The sequence below is a fragment of the Aythya fuligula genome, chromosome 4 (assembly GCF_009819795.1).
Source record: "Aythya fuligula isolate bAytFul2 chromosome 4, bAytFul2.pri, whole genome shotgun sequence".
In the NCBI taxonomy this organism is placed as follows: domain Eukaryota; kingdom Metazoa; phylum Chordata; class Aves; order Anseriformes; family Anatidae; genus Aythya; species Aythya fuligula.
The window spans coordinates 21,035,079-21,049,547 of record NC_045562.1 but is presented as its reverse complement, the minus strand read 5'-3'; the positions used below and the strand labels follow the sequence as shown (position 1 = coordinate 21,049,547).

Genomic DNA, 14,469 nt, shown 5'->3' with positions numbered 1-14,469 from the left:
TGCCTGGGATTGTTCTGTCCCATGTGCAGGGCTTTGTACTTCTCTTTGTCAGACTTCATGAGGCTCCTGTCAGCCCACTTCTCCAGCCCGGGAAGGTCCCTCTGGATGGCAACACAACTCCCAGGTGTATCAACCACTCATCCCAAAGAAAAATCAATGATACTACTTTTCTCTTAAAAAAGTTTAAACTTTGATATACTTAACAGGGACTTTTTCATCCCTTTTATTTTTCTCAAACTGACTTCAATGTCAGCTGAGTTAAATAAGAATTTTAAATGTGCAAAAAGAATAGAAATCCCAGCCCCTCGATGTTCTGCCAGGCTTCCCACCAATCCACACAGCACGGCAGTTCTTAGAGGAATACCTTTAGAAGATCTCTGTTTACTTACACTCTTTCAACGTATGATTGAACAAAAATGGATGATAATTTTCCCTGCAGAAAGTTTTACTATAAAGCTAGATTCTTTTGTGAGAGAAGCAGGCACGGGCTTCCTCAGAGTGCTGCATTGGTGTATTTTTCATTTTAGTGCAGCAAGCAGGCTCCCTCTCTAATATAAATGGAATAATAAAATGTTTGAGCTATTTCAGTCTTGCTGTTCTTTTGGGGAAACAATTATCAGCAATGTGATACCATATTACATTCATCTGGAAATTTTCTGTAGCTGACATTTCCAGGCTCATTTTCCTTACGACTTTACTTACAACAAATTAGTAGTTATCAATTTGATCTTGATTTTAATCTTTCACCAAATTAGATTTCCAGTGATGTGACAGATCTAATGCTCATTATATGTGAATATTTCAGCACATAAGCATAAAAGCACCCATGTGTTTAAATCTTTTTATAGTGGCCAGTATTCCTCATCATTTTATTCAAAATAAAATCTAAATGTTAAGTACAGATTTTGTTCTCATATACATTTTCATGCAAAACAGTTGTGGAAATTGCCTTTGCCACTAGCAACAAAACCTTTCTGCCAAAGCATAAAGGAATTCACCTTGATAAATGTTGTGAAATATTTAAAGCTACTCACAGCATAGATATGCTAAAAAGTTCAGGAAAACAGCAGAGTGGGAGTTACTTGTTTCTTTTCTCTAGCAAGCCAAATAACCTCAGATAAAAGCTACTGAGACCCACCTAAAATGTTTAATATTTATAAGTTAGCAGTGTGTGCAGAGGCTGAGTTCCCTTCATTTTCTGGTTTGTTCCACATGTTTATAGAAAAGTATCGAATAAAGACATTTAATTTATGCAAGATCCTGAGTGCATTTAGCTTGCTAGGATTTCCATGGGAGTTTAAGAACTCAGTGGAAACAAACTAACTTTTCTTTAATTTAAAGTGAATTCATTAAAATCTTAATTATTAATACTCTTTCATACTATGTAATTTTTTTAATCTCTCTGCTTGCTGACTCATTCACATACAAAAGGGCAGGAGGAAGAGTTTGTTCATTTGTGTGAATTTCTGCCAACAGATGGGCTGGTTGACTGTATGGATCCTGACTGCTGTTTGCAGAGTTCTTGCCAAAATCAGCCTTATTGTCGTGGGCTACCTGATCCCCAAGATATCATCAGCCAAAGCCAACAGTCGCCATCTCAGCAAGCTGCCAAAGCATTTTATGACCGGATCAGTTTTCTTATCGGAGCAGACAGCACTCATGTCATACCTGGGGAAAGTCCTTTTAATAAGAGGTGAGCATGACTCAACCTTTACTCATGAATACAAAAGCAATTGAAAAGCGTGTGAGGTGCATGCTAGAAGATCCACTGTGATTGAAGATTTAATTGAGTGGACTTTCAGAAAGACATTTTCTCTTAGTATATCAGATTGCTTATTTTATCTCATTTCCTAAAAAATTCAAATTGCCAGTGCCACTAGGTTGCAGCAGGTGTTTGCCGTACATAGTACCTGTATTCTAATAGGGCACTTTATTAATGATTAAATAAATCTTTATTTAACCAGTTGATTTGGGCTAGCACAGTTGGAAATATATCAAAGCAATGAAAACACTTCAGAAGGAAAAGCAAAGCTACACTTTTTAAACTGAGCTCACTAAATAATATAAATTATGAATTAATGTAATAGAACTGTTAAGTGCACGACAGTGTAATTGCATAAACTATTTGACTGGTGCTCTGCGAAGCAGTAATGACCTGAAAATAAACCAGTAACAGGAAGCAGGTGTCTCGGATCTCACTGAGTGAAAGAAGATGATTTACACTAGAACCACTGCGTTTGCAGTAATTTCACAGCATTAATGTGTTTGGGCACAGCAGTTGATTAAAAGTTGTTGCACAAATGTTCCTTATTGCTCTTTTAAATTTTGTACTTTGTAGTCCCTGCAGTTTTACAGATTGCTTTGATACTAATTGAAAAGTACATTTTTCTTTAAGAACCTGCCAGAAGTATGACTTACAGAACATCTAGAAATTATAAGTTCTTAAAATTCTTCAGTGTATTACTGGGCTTAGTAACTCAGTACAGAGTTCATACAAAATGAACCAAAGTAAACTCAACCAAATTAAAACTAAATGATAATCTGTAGATGTTGAGGTATGTGTTTATACAATGTCATTTATGTGAATTTGTAGATGAGTTGAAGGCTCAGGAGTGATTTTGTTAATTAGAGTTGATACCATGTCGAGATGTATGTTTGTTTGCTGTGCTAGCTATTGTTCATTCAAAAGAGAACTAAAAAAATAAAATAGATTTGTAATTTGATATTTTTTTCACAGCCTTGCATCTGTCATAAGAGGCCAAGTATTAACTGCTGATGGAACTCCACTCATTGGGGTCAATGTCTCCTTTTTACACTACCCAGACTATGGATATACAATCACTCGCCAAGATGGAATGTGAGTACACTTTGAAGCACTTCTAAGACATCAAGACAGTAAATAAATAAATAAAGAGCTGCTTGTAAAAATAAACTAGTAATTAAATAACAGAAACAACAGACCTGAAAAAGTGGTTAAGCAACGCTGCACTTTGTACATTCTTCAAATAAATATAAACATACCATATATGTACTTTGGAAGTAGAAGGCCTTGTTGAATTTAAATGCAGCATCCGAAATTCTCCATTCTCTTAGTGCAGTATTATGTAATGTAATTTAATTGATTTCTCCATTGTTCCCAGTAGAGCTATTCTTTCTTCAGATCAGTACAGTAGGATGAAGAATCAATCAGTAAAATGGAGGCTGTGGATGGCTGTGGGAATTTGCTCAACAGCTGCCACTATTTTTTTTCTAGGTTTGACTTGGTAGCGAATGGTGGTGCCTCTCTCACACTGGTGTTTGAGCGATCGCCGTTCCTGACACAGTATCACACAGTGTGGATTCCCTGGAATGTCTTTTATGTCATGGATACCCTGGTCATGAAAAAGGAAGAGAACGACATTCCTAGTTGTGACCTGAGTGGATTCGTAAGGCCAAACCCCATTATCGTGTCATCACCTTTATCTACCTTCTTTAGAATTTCTCCTGAAGATAGTCCTATCATCCCAGAGACACAGGTAAAGTGTATTACAAACAAATAGTATTTTATCTTAGGCTAGAATTAAGTAACTATAGTGAAAAGACTGTAAATTAATTGTTTTTAAATAAATAATCCTGATAAGAATTTGCAATGTGGTTATTTTTAGACCGATTTGTTTATTCAATGTGATATTTTTTTTAATTTCATTTTTTAAAAATCTAAGAAAACTTGGTGCACGCTAGTGTCTTGTTTTGTATTTGTTTGCATCATTAAAAGGACAGAATGTCTTCATCAATCAGGCACTGCCCCATCAAAATGGACACACTGTAGTACATCAAACTTCTTAGACTGCCCTCTTGTTAGAAATGTACTTCAAAACAGAAAATGAAAAGTGTTTTTCCACTGTGTCAAAAAGAGTCATGCAGTTCAATTTATCAATTTATTTTTAATAGAGAGCATAACACTCCTATTTCTTTTCATACTGAAAAAATCTCTGTTTTTGATGCTGAGGACAGGCTTACAAGGCAATGAGCGTGTGTGCTAATGTACATCCTCAGAGCTTGTGATGTCCAAAGTAAAACTTAATATCAAAAGCTTGTTTGCAGCTGAAAGAGCTGCGACTGGAATGTATTTTTCTCTATCATATGTTGTGTTATCTCAGATAACTGATCACTAATGTAGTCTTCCTCAGCTCTTAAAGTAGAGTTGTGTTTCAAGTAGTATTTATGTCATTATTGATTTCTGATAAAACTTATTTCATTATTGATTTCTGATAAAACTTTTCCTACTGAAACAGCACTCTTTCTCCTTCCTCTTTTTCTCTCTTCCTCTCTCTCCCACCCTCACAATGTCATAATTACACAGGGCATGATTTTTCACGTTCACTAAGAAATATCCTTACATCTTCAAGGGAAATATAGAATTCAAAAAATTTTAGAGCTTTTTAAGAAAATAGCAAAATCATTAAGCAATTCATGGAAGGAGCAGGTTAAAAGTAAAGATGTAAGGAAATTACAACTAAACAGTCATACAAATCAAGACCATGCTAGGAAATTGTTGCTTTTATCCTATCTTTCTGTGCTGTTGTTAGTTCCAAGTCAATTAAAAAAAAAGGATTTGCAAAACACAGTCCACCGAAAAACAGCCTTGATTTACTTGTTTTGGCAACAGATGATAGATTCGGTTCCTGAAGTGATGGCAAATGGCTTAGATAGATGGTGTATAAATCAAGAAAAAGTAATAATAGAAAAATGTCAGAAAAAGAAGTCATTTTGTGAGCAGTGGGACTAATGAAGTCTAGATTCCAACTAATTCCCACTGCTATAATTGCAGCTGTCTGCCATGTCCAGTCCTTCCCCCACTGACTGCATTTAGCCTCTTTCTCACGGGAGTGCCAGTTTGGATACTAACTTCCCTACACAAGTCTTTTTTTTTTTCTTTCTAGTCTTTTGTTCTTGTTGTTGGGTTTGTTTTGTTTGATTGATTGATTGTGGGTTTGTTTGTTTGTTTGTTTTTTCTAAAAACTAAAGGAACTGAATTATCTTAGTGATTTCTACTATTGTTTCAGATTTGATTGAGATTTGCTACCAAGTTCAAAGGGTGGGAGATCTGGTAGGCAGGACTAGTGGCTCAGTCTGCTTTCCTTGCAAAACCAACTGAAGAAAAGGTCATATTTCCCTGAATACTAGGTGCTAATGGGTGATTTCTGATGAGGGAACAAAAGTAGTGTTGCTGTGTATGCAAAAAAAAAAAAAAATCCAGTAATGTGTAAAAAAAATCAAGAAATATTTTCTTTCATATACTTTGTTCATCAGACATACATGTATGTAATGCCCTGCTTCAGCAGGTGGGAGCTGCACAGCCGTGCCTGGGAAGTACTCTTCAGGGTCATATTCCCCTCAGAAACACTTCATGCACAAGTCTGTCTCCCAAAAAATTCACCAATCTTATAAAAGATGAGCAGGTTCAGATTCCATTAAAAACTGCCTGTTCAGGTCCAGAGGAGCTGCTATAAATCTTTTCATTTAAAAGAGGGTGATGCCAGTTTAAAGCATGGGAGGCTGGCTGAAGGCATAAGGAAAGAAACCGTTTCCTGTGTCTTGCAGTCAGCATCAGTCACCCTGTTGGTGCAGTGTGACAGCGCTCACTGTCACAGACCGGAGAAAATGATGTGCTGCTATAATCATCATCATCCCTTGAAGTGCTTCATCATCCCTTGGAGATAATGTTTCCAAAAGAGTGTACTTAGTGGCTTATGAATCCCAAAATGATCAGAGGGGGAATTAAAGTCTGTGCTGAAGAAGCAGCACAAAAGAAAACTGAAAAAAGAGGACAAGTACAAGGAAACAAAGAATGCAGTAGGTGGAGAGGTGATCACAGACCCAGCAGATCATTACTCAAAATGGATGATAATAAATATATGTTAACTAAATTTGACTATTTAGACGTAATTTTTTATCCTCTTTCAGTTGCAAGTTAGCATGCTTTGCCTAGACTTAACTAGCTGAGATTAGTCAGCATGGAACAAGGAGTTAAACTACATGCAGATGAGTGAGATCAGGTTGCGCTGGAGCTGCTTATACGTATTAGGTAATATCATTGCTGTCTTTTTCCTAATATAATAAATGTCTGTATGCCACATATTGCATTGTGGTCTGGCAGAAACCCACGTGTGAGTCACAATGAGTTCTGAAAACTCACAACTCAATGAGTTCAGTTCTGAAACTTTTTGTGGCTTTCCTTCTCCTACACTTCCATTATTCACTGTTACGTATGCTTGCAAGGCTCCAAGATGCCTTCTGCAGGTCCTGAGCAGCTTGCTTCCATCACCTCAAGTGTGTGGGTGAATGAAGGCTGAAAAGTATTCTTTCAAATTGTATGTTTTCCTTCAAATTGTATGCTTACATGTGTTTAGAGGGAAGTGGCTTTGACTGCATCTGTGGAGCGTGACCTGCATGATTAAGGGACCAAGGCAGGTTTGGAGACCTACATTGTTAGGGGACCAATTAGTGAGAGTAGATGCTTTGGTTTAATTCCAGTGTTGCCTGGGTGAACTGTGAATGAATTTTGTCAAAACAGTTCAAGATTGCACACTTTTTTTCTCTGACTCTGTTTTACTACTGGCAATACTATGCAGCGGAAATTGGCAAAATTTCTTCACCCAGAAGAATTAAGGGTAAAATAGGGGCCTCTGTAACTTAATAAAATTATTATGTTTGTTACTTCAAGATGTCCAGGTTTTCACCAAATAAATTAACCTATTTTTTCATTAAACCTTGCAGTCTAATAGGACGCCTAGATATTTCACTCTTATATAGATGCTATATCCTGGTTTCACTTAGCTTAATCTGTAAACTCTGAATTTGTGCTGAGAAAACAATGAAGATTACTTCATTGAGCTAAATATTTCCATTTAAGTGTCCTTATTTTCCAGCAGTTTATCTAATTTTCTTCTCTTTGTTTTCTGTTTTAGACTTTATATGTGCCTCTTGGTTTATGCTTTTACTGACACATTTTTAGCCTGATAGGTATATGTTTTTTTCCATCCTTCTCTGTGGTATCTTAACAATGCTTTAACTCTATAAAAAAAAACAAGCATTTTTTCCCCTTTTCATTTCTCCTTGCTTTATATTGTTAACCCAGGGTTATGTCTTTATAAGTTTGCTTAAGAGCCTCAATTCTAGGGGAAGTTGTTTTTTTAAAAAAGAAAAAGATTTTTCCATCTTGAAATGAGCAGCTTCTGCTTAAAGAAGTATAATTTTAGTATTCTTTGGTCTCAAGCTTTGTGCAATAATAGTAGTTACCAATACTTACCCGTGTCTAAACATGCCATCTTTATCCCTCTCAAACCACGATGATGTTACATTTTATACAGCAGTTCAGCTCTTTACATCTCTGCAAAGAACCTTTTTCTGACACTAGAAGTTCAAGTTTACACTCATTTGTGAATTTTTTTCTCAAACCCTCTATTGAGGTTGCTCATCTGACAAAAATACTAGGCAATACAGCAGGCATTTTCCCCCTAATTGAGTGTAAATTCCCAATTCAGGGTTCTTAATACTATCATAGCATGCCACCTGAATCGCATTGTGGAGCAGGAAAGCATTCCAGAGCCTGGGCAGCTTTAGTCCTTCTGGCCAAGGACGAGGAGTCCTGAGCAATTTATGTGACTCAGTCACCCACTTGAACTTTGGGGAGAGGAAACTCTGTCTTTGAGAAAATTGAGGTGACCCTTATCTGAGTCCTGTAGGTTAAGTATTTCATAGCTTTCCTCCCAAGAAGCTTGATCATCCGTAAATAAAATGTCAGCCCTTCGAATGTGGTGGGGGGGCTATAACTCAGTCCCCGTAGGGTGTCAGCATTTCTGGAGGTAGTTTGATACTCTGTCGGGAAAAGGTAAAGTACAGACAGATTGGTTGTGCTGGCGATTCCTGATGTGACTTTTATACCCAGTGACTTTCCTGATTGCTTTACAATTGATGTGTTGTCATGGCTCCCATAGGATGCTCTCTGCTGTGCCCGATGATTTAACGTTTCAGATGAACATTAAACTGTTTAATTCTCTTTGTAATGCTTGATTCTAGGAGAGAGATTGAGATGCATAACCTTACCTCTAGATTTCGAAAGTTCGCAAGAAAATAAGTTACTACAGGGAATATTTTATGGAAAGAAGGAAGTTATAAGTCAGATTTCCAGCAGATGTTTGAGGCTTCTGCAGAAACTAATAATAGGGGTTCGGGTTTTTTTTTGTTTTAAACCTCGCTGAGAACTGCGTGTGTCCTACTTTCTAATTTGATAGTAATCCAAATACACAGTGGAATTTCTTGGAAATTGAAACTTCAAGGTGTCCTCTTTATTGTCTGTTATCTCAGGCAAGAGTATCAGAAGACCACCTAAGTGTTTAACACTGCTCTTCCACAGTTAAAGTTGTAAAAGAAACAGTGGTCTTAACAGGAGACCAGTCAAGTCCATTAAATTGTGTCCTATTACAAGTGTATTATTTCTTTTTCTCCTCTTGCTTACGGAGAACTCCATCTGTTAGACCAGATTTAATGTGCAGTAGATGAGAGTCCCGCTGATGTCTTGAGGAGGAATTTGTCTTTTGTTCATTGGTGTTTTGTGTTGTTCCTTCAAAGTCTTAGAAAAGGAATATGTTCACAATTGCTTTTCTCTCTAGAGAGTTTTGTTTGTTTGTGCAGAAAAGATTTTCTTCTCATCTGGCTTAGATACTGTGTGTATATAGGACTGAAGGAGAGCAGACTAGATTTTCAAACAGAATTGATACAACTCATCTCCTTCCAGGTGATGGTACTGCTTGTCATTTCTCTCAGTGATGCCAGGTTGATGGTGGGGGGAAAAAAGAAACTTTCAAAGGTTAAGAATTAAGAATTTCATTTGTCCGGTGTCTTCCAGTGCCTCCTTTATTTCCCACAGCTCTGTTACAGCCTTGCTGGAGGTGAAGAGTCATATCCTTACACATCAGGTTTTAGTAACCATTTATGCCAGACCATGAGCCAAAATACTATTTCTGATTTGTTGCTGCTATTGTTAAGGGGAAGGAGGCAAATGCAATTAATAGTATACAAATCTATATACCAGCAGTAGTGCTAACATAGGTAATGTTGTATTATCTGTTGCCCTCCTCAGGACCATAGAACCACATATTTTGATTCTGTTCAACCCAGTCAATTGTTTAAAAGCGGTGTCTGAGGATTCTCTAGCATAGAGAACACTGGAGAAAACCTGAGCTACAGAAATCCTGAGCTAACATAGCACTTCTTCAGTAGCCAGCTTTTGATGGCACTGAAGTCTCAGGCTTAATGTCAGGGATATTTGTTCACTCCCTGAAGTCTGCTTTCTACTGATACTAATTAGTGTTTGGTCTTCAGGGTTCAGGACCAGGAGACAGGTAGGTAAAATACAGCTTTCCAAACGTACTTCCCCAGGAGTGCTCTTTTGACACCACAAAGGCTCCGGGCTTGTGATTCAGCATCCTTTGCCCTCTATTCCCCCCACAGAAACATTATGTTTATAGATGTGTCTAGATACTTCTTTTTCCTTATTTTCAATAAGCAAGGATGGTTGGTAGCTGTGCAGCCGAAGTGCTGGCTCTCAGTGTTTAGGGACATGATTCTAATAGAGTTTTATGTCCCAACTGAGGTATAGGACAGTATTGGCTGTCTTCATCCATGTTACACAGAAACCTTCCACATCCATCTATCACCCACTAAAGCTCCCCAGCTCAAAGGCAAAGACAAGGTAGAGGGGGGAGGAACCTTTTAAAAATAAAATTGAATCATTGCACCTCTCTGAAATGAGAAAGTGGTGAGCTGATGTCTGAGTAGTGAATATTGATCAGGAAATATGGAAAAGCTTTCCCTGAGGCATCCTACTTATCTCAGTGAAATAAATGGAAGAATACTCTGGTTTAAAGTATTTACAATCCACAGATAATGCAAATAATAAACCACCTAAAAGTCCTTCCTGTGTTGCACCATTACCATGTGAACTTCAGGAGCAATTAGAGATCCTGACTAAATCTGAAGCTCTGCAGTGTTTTGAGGCTCTTTTGCCTTTATTATGTATCCATAGTTAGGATATGGATGGCAGCACAAGAAGGGGCTGTTTACACTTAGGTAGAAGATGCTTTTCTGCTGGTTTTGGAAAAAGCATTTGGGAAGGCTCTCCATACTCTCCTCTTCTCCATACCTCCACCTATTAAAATAAAGGAGACATCTTTGAAATCCTTCAGCAGAATGTATGAATTAAGCAGCTTTAGTATAACAAAGATGTTAGACTTTGCTATTCTGTAAAAAAAAAAAAAGAAAAAAAAAGAAAAAAAAAAAGTGAAATACTGTTCTTTATTTGTTTTTATTTTACATATTAAATGAAGGCCAGATTTAGATGATACTTCATAATGGATTGTTGTGTAGCACCATAGCATCATATCAAGCCCCGTTTTACAATATCTGCATTGTTACGTTTAATTTCCAGATCATTCACATGTTGCCTTTTTTCTTATCAATGCATAGGTACTTCATGAAGAAACGACAATACCAGGAACTGATCTGAAGTTATCATACTTAAGCTCCAGGGCTGCAGGATATAAATCTGTTCTGAAGATCACTATGACCCAATCTGTTATACCATTTAATCTAATGAAAGTTCATCTTATGGTGGCAGTGGTAGGAAGGCTTTTCCAGAAATGGTTCCCTGCATCTCCAAATCTGGCTTACACTTTCATATGGGATAAAACTGATGCATACAATCAGAGAGTCTATGGATTATCTGAAGCTGTTGGTATGTGTTTTAAGCAAAAGTTTGGGGTTTTTTTGCATTTTTGCTGTTGTCTTGAAAATAGAGAAACACATCTGAAATACCTGTGTCCATTAATCAGAAAATGTTTAGCATAATAAGATGAGAAACAATGGTGGGTAGTAAAGTATATTAAACTACACAAATCTAAACTTTTAATTATGAGAAAAGCATGCTTCAAAAGGAAAAAGAGACTGCTCACTGTCATTTTTCACCCATAGTTCTTACCCATGAGTAACCCTCAGCCTAATAATATGGTATGGTGTTCAGTCTGTGCACTCCCCATATTTTAGAGCACAATAGCATTCTGACATAATTCACAAAACGGGTTTCTTCTGTACCTGTCCTCTTCTAATAATTTTTAATAAGTAAGATTATTTTAATAACCCAAGATTACTTTTTAAAGTATTTTGAAATTCTGTTTAGTATTTTCAATACATCTAAGGAAGCCGTAGGGATTTTTAGGTAGCCTGTGAGAGCAGAAGAACACACACAGTTTAGGAAATTACATTCTTTAAACTATTCATCTGAACAAGTTTCTATAATTAATGAGGAAATGCACTGTTTTTTTCAGTGTCTGTAGGCTACGAATATGAGTCTTGCTTAGATCTGACTCTCTGGGAAAAGCGGACTGCCATTTTGCAAGGCTACGAACTGGATGCCTCCAACATGGGTGGCTGGACATTGGATAAACACCATGTCTTGGACGTTCAGAATGGTAAGGAGTTACGCTTCCTCTTCCTAATTTTAATACTCAGCTGCCTCTCAACTGCCCCACACCTTAGTCATCTCATTTTAGCTTTTCAAATGTTTGCTTCCCTATTTTAAAAAACTGAAATTACAGAATGCTTTGCATGTAATAAATGCTTTGCTTCCTCCTACTAATGCATATGCATTAATAAGTGCATCTAACAGTGCCATTCTCTGTTGGATATGTTCTCCAAAGAAACCACCCCCAAAAAATTAAGTGATGCTAAAGAGACACTGTTTCTAAAGCAATTGTAGATGTCACCATTGTTATTGGCACTAGCTGGATGTATGGTAGCAGTATCTGGAACACTTCTTTTCACAAAAAATTAAAAATTAAATGGCAATAGCAGGCATTCCTGCCGAACCGAGAGGTCTCCACTTCCAGTTTTAAATCCTTCATTTATACAGGAGATTTTCCCCTTCAGGTCATGATATCCCCAGCCACAGCATGACTGCTGAGAGGCGCATTTAGTGCATGGTTACAATCTATTCTGGAGGATAAGCAGTTGTTTCCACTGTCCTCTCATTTAAACCCTTCCCTGATGTACATCCTCCCCAGGATGCGTGGTCAGCTCAACACATTGCAGGTGACAAATGACAGTGCCTTCAGTCAATGAAGGCTCCTTATGCCCCTCATTATCAGGACAAACTCCAGTGAGCAAGTCCTCTTTAATCCCAGTGAAAAGATGAGGAGCAGGACACATTTAACAAGGACCGTGCCTTGGCATCAAGGTCAATTTGTCCAGTGTGTCTCTCAGTTACTGCCAGGTGGGTGCCATGCTAAGGAAACACCAGCTGAACACTGAACAGGAGGAAATACGTAAAAATTGGGCTAGAAGTGTGTAAGAAAGGTGAAATAGACAAAGTTGCATAGCTTATGGTAGAAGTTGGTTGCACTCAATTTTTGTGGAAAGGAGGTACCCAGAAGTAATTCAGTGGGAAGAACATCACTTCTGTGGTACCCAGTGTCCCTCAGAGGTCCTGCTAGTGCATCAGTTTATTTGCTGTGATATGCTAATCATCACCTAAAAGCCTTGCTTCTGGCTAGTAGAAAAACAAAGTACCCAAATAAAGGGAAAGGTGTACCTAAATTGTACCTAATTTAAAAGTGGGTGGGGAAAAGTGCATATTCCTGAAAGGTAATTCATCTAAAAATGTAAAGAGCTACAATTCTAAATATATATATATATATATATATATATATATATATATAAAATATTGATTCTGTTCACAAGTTGAATTGGCGGTGGCTTTAAATTATTTTCAAGAGTACATTTGACAAGTAATGACTTTTCAAAGTGACGTGTGTCTAATTGAATAAACAAAGTGGAGAGTTGTAATGGCAAGGTGGGTGAGCTGGAGAAATGTATTCAGAAGAGAGTGCAGACACTGTTTGTACGGACATCCTAAGCTACTGCAGTAAATAGTCTAATGTGCATCTCTTAGTCTGTGATAATAGAGGAGAAATGTGAAGGACCAATTTTTCAAGGTAATGACAGAATAAATCAGATGCAATAGTGCACTGTGCTGACTTGTAGAATTCCTCTGATGAAAATTATAGAACTCAGCTATTTCAGGCAAAATTATGGTTCCATGATTGTCATAAATGATGTAATCATAGGAGAGGGGATTTCGTATACTGCTAATGCATTCTGGCTTTGACTATTCATGAAAAATACATTCTCCTTCTTTTGATTTAGATTACTTATTTAGATTACTTGTTGTTAAGTTTCCATAAACCATTTTCATTCTTCCCGATTTGATCATGTTTATTGGTCTTATGTTTATAATCTCCCAAATTTTATAACATTAAAAAGTAGTGAAGCCACCTAAAGCATTTAAAGGGCAAAGTGTTTTTTCCTCATATCTTTCAGTATAAAGAATGCATTTTCAGTCTGTAAGGACTGACAGAGGAATACATCTTAAATTTCCTCTAAGCACCTCAAAAGACAAATGTATCCCTTAGCCCCAAATTGCCTTTGAAACTGTATGGACAATTGATAAAGCATTTATCACTGTAAAGTACAAAGTAAGTGACACATGGTTTACATGGATTATACCACGAAAAGGTAAATTGTGACTTATGAGTACAACCATAACACCTGACCATTAGTAGAGTACCCATTGATGGATTCACTGAAGTCTATAATACAAGAAGAATCTGGCAACATTTTTAACATGCTGTAAATTCAAACATTTTTTCCAAACTGAAGATTTAACATAAAGCATGCATTTTTCTTCTCGGTTTCCTATGGAGGCTATAAGGAAGAAAAATACTGCTGGCACATTGCTTTGTCTTTACAAAATTACTGTTCCTTTCATGCCTCAAAGCAGAATTAAGTTTAAGAGACAGGTTGGCCTGGCACCACAATTTTTTTTGTTTTTTTGACATTTTTAATAACTGCCTATAACTGCAGACATGGTATTGAGGCAGACTTTATTGCCAGAGGTAGATTTTTATTGTGAGCTGAGTAAAGAGCCTTTTATAATGTAAGAGTGTGGCAATCTCCAACTTTTTGAAGTAACTGTTTAATTCATATTTTCAATTTGTGGTAGTAATCTGCTTTAGATTACATTTGACAACATATTCATAATTAGTTAAAGTAGGGCATTAGAGATGCAATTTGCAAGTACATTTTTTTCCTTTTTAATGATATATACACAGGTAGAATTTCAGTTATTTCAGGAGAATTTCTAAACAGAAGTTTAAAATACATTTTTACTACATTTTTTGGACAAGATAATTTAATGCTTTGTGTGTGTTTTAGTGACTTTATTAAAACATTTGTAGTTCATAACTAAGTTCTGTTACTTGTAGTGAGAAAAAAAGTGGTGCTGAAACAATTACAAGTCCGTTAAACTATATTGCTCAAATAAAAAGAGATACTCAGAATATCTATGCATCATCTCCTGTACATACATTCAAG

The 14,469-nt window shown here is 36.8% G+C and overlaps 1 protein-coding gene across 15 annotated transcripts in view; it reads left to right on the top strand.

Moving 5' to 3' along the window:
- Positions 1 to 14,469, top strand: part of TENM3 (teneurin transmembrane protein 3) — a 416,659-nt gene that overhangs the window by 358,844 nt on the left and 43,346 nt on the right. For all 15 annotated transcript variants that reach the window (XM_032186162.1, XM_032186160.1, XM_032186159.1 and 12 more), the window contains 5 exons: positions 1,477 to 1,693; positions 2,738 to 2,857; positions 3,254 to 3,515; positions 10,510 to 10,777; positions 11,367 to 11,510. In XM_032186162.1, the coding sequence (XP_032042053.1) occupies positions 1,477 to 1,693; positions 2,738 to 2,857; positions 3,254 to 3,515; positions 10,510 to 10,777; positions 11,367 to 11,510 (1,011 nt within the window). The remainder of the gene's footprint in view (positions 1 to 1,476; positions 1,694 to 2,737; positions 2,858 to 3,253; positions 3,516 to 10,509; positions 10,778 to 11,366; positions 11,511 to 14,469) is intronic.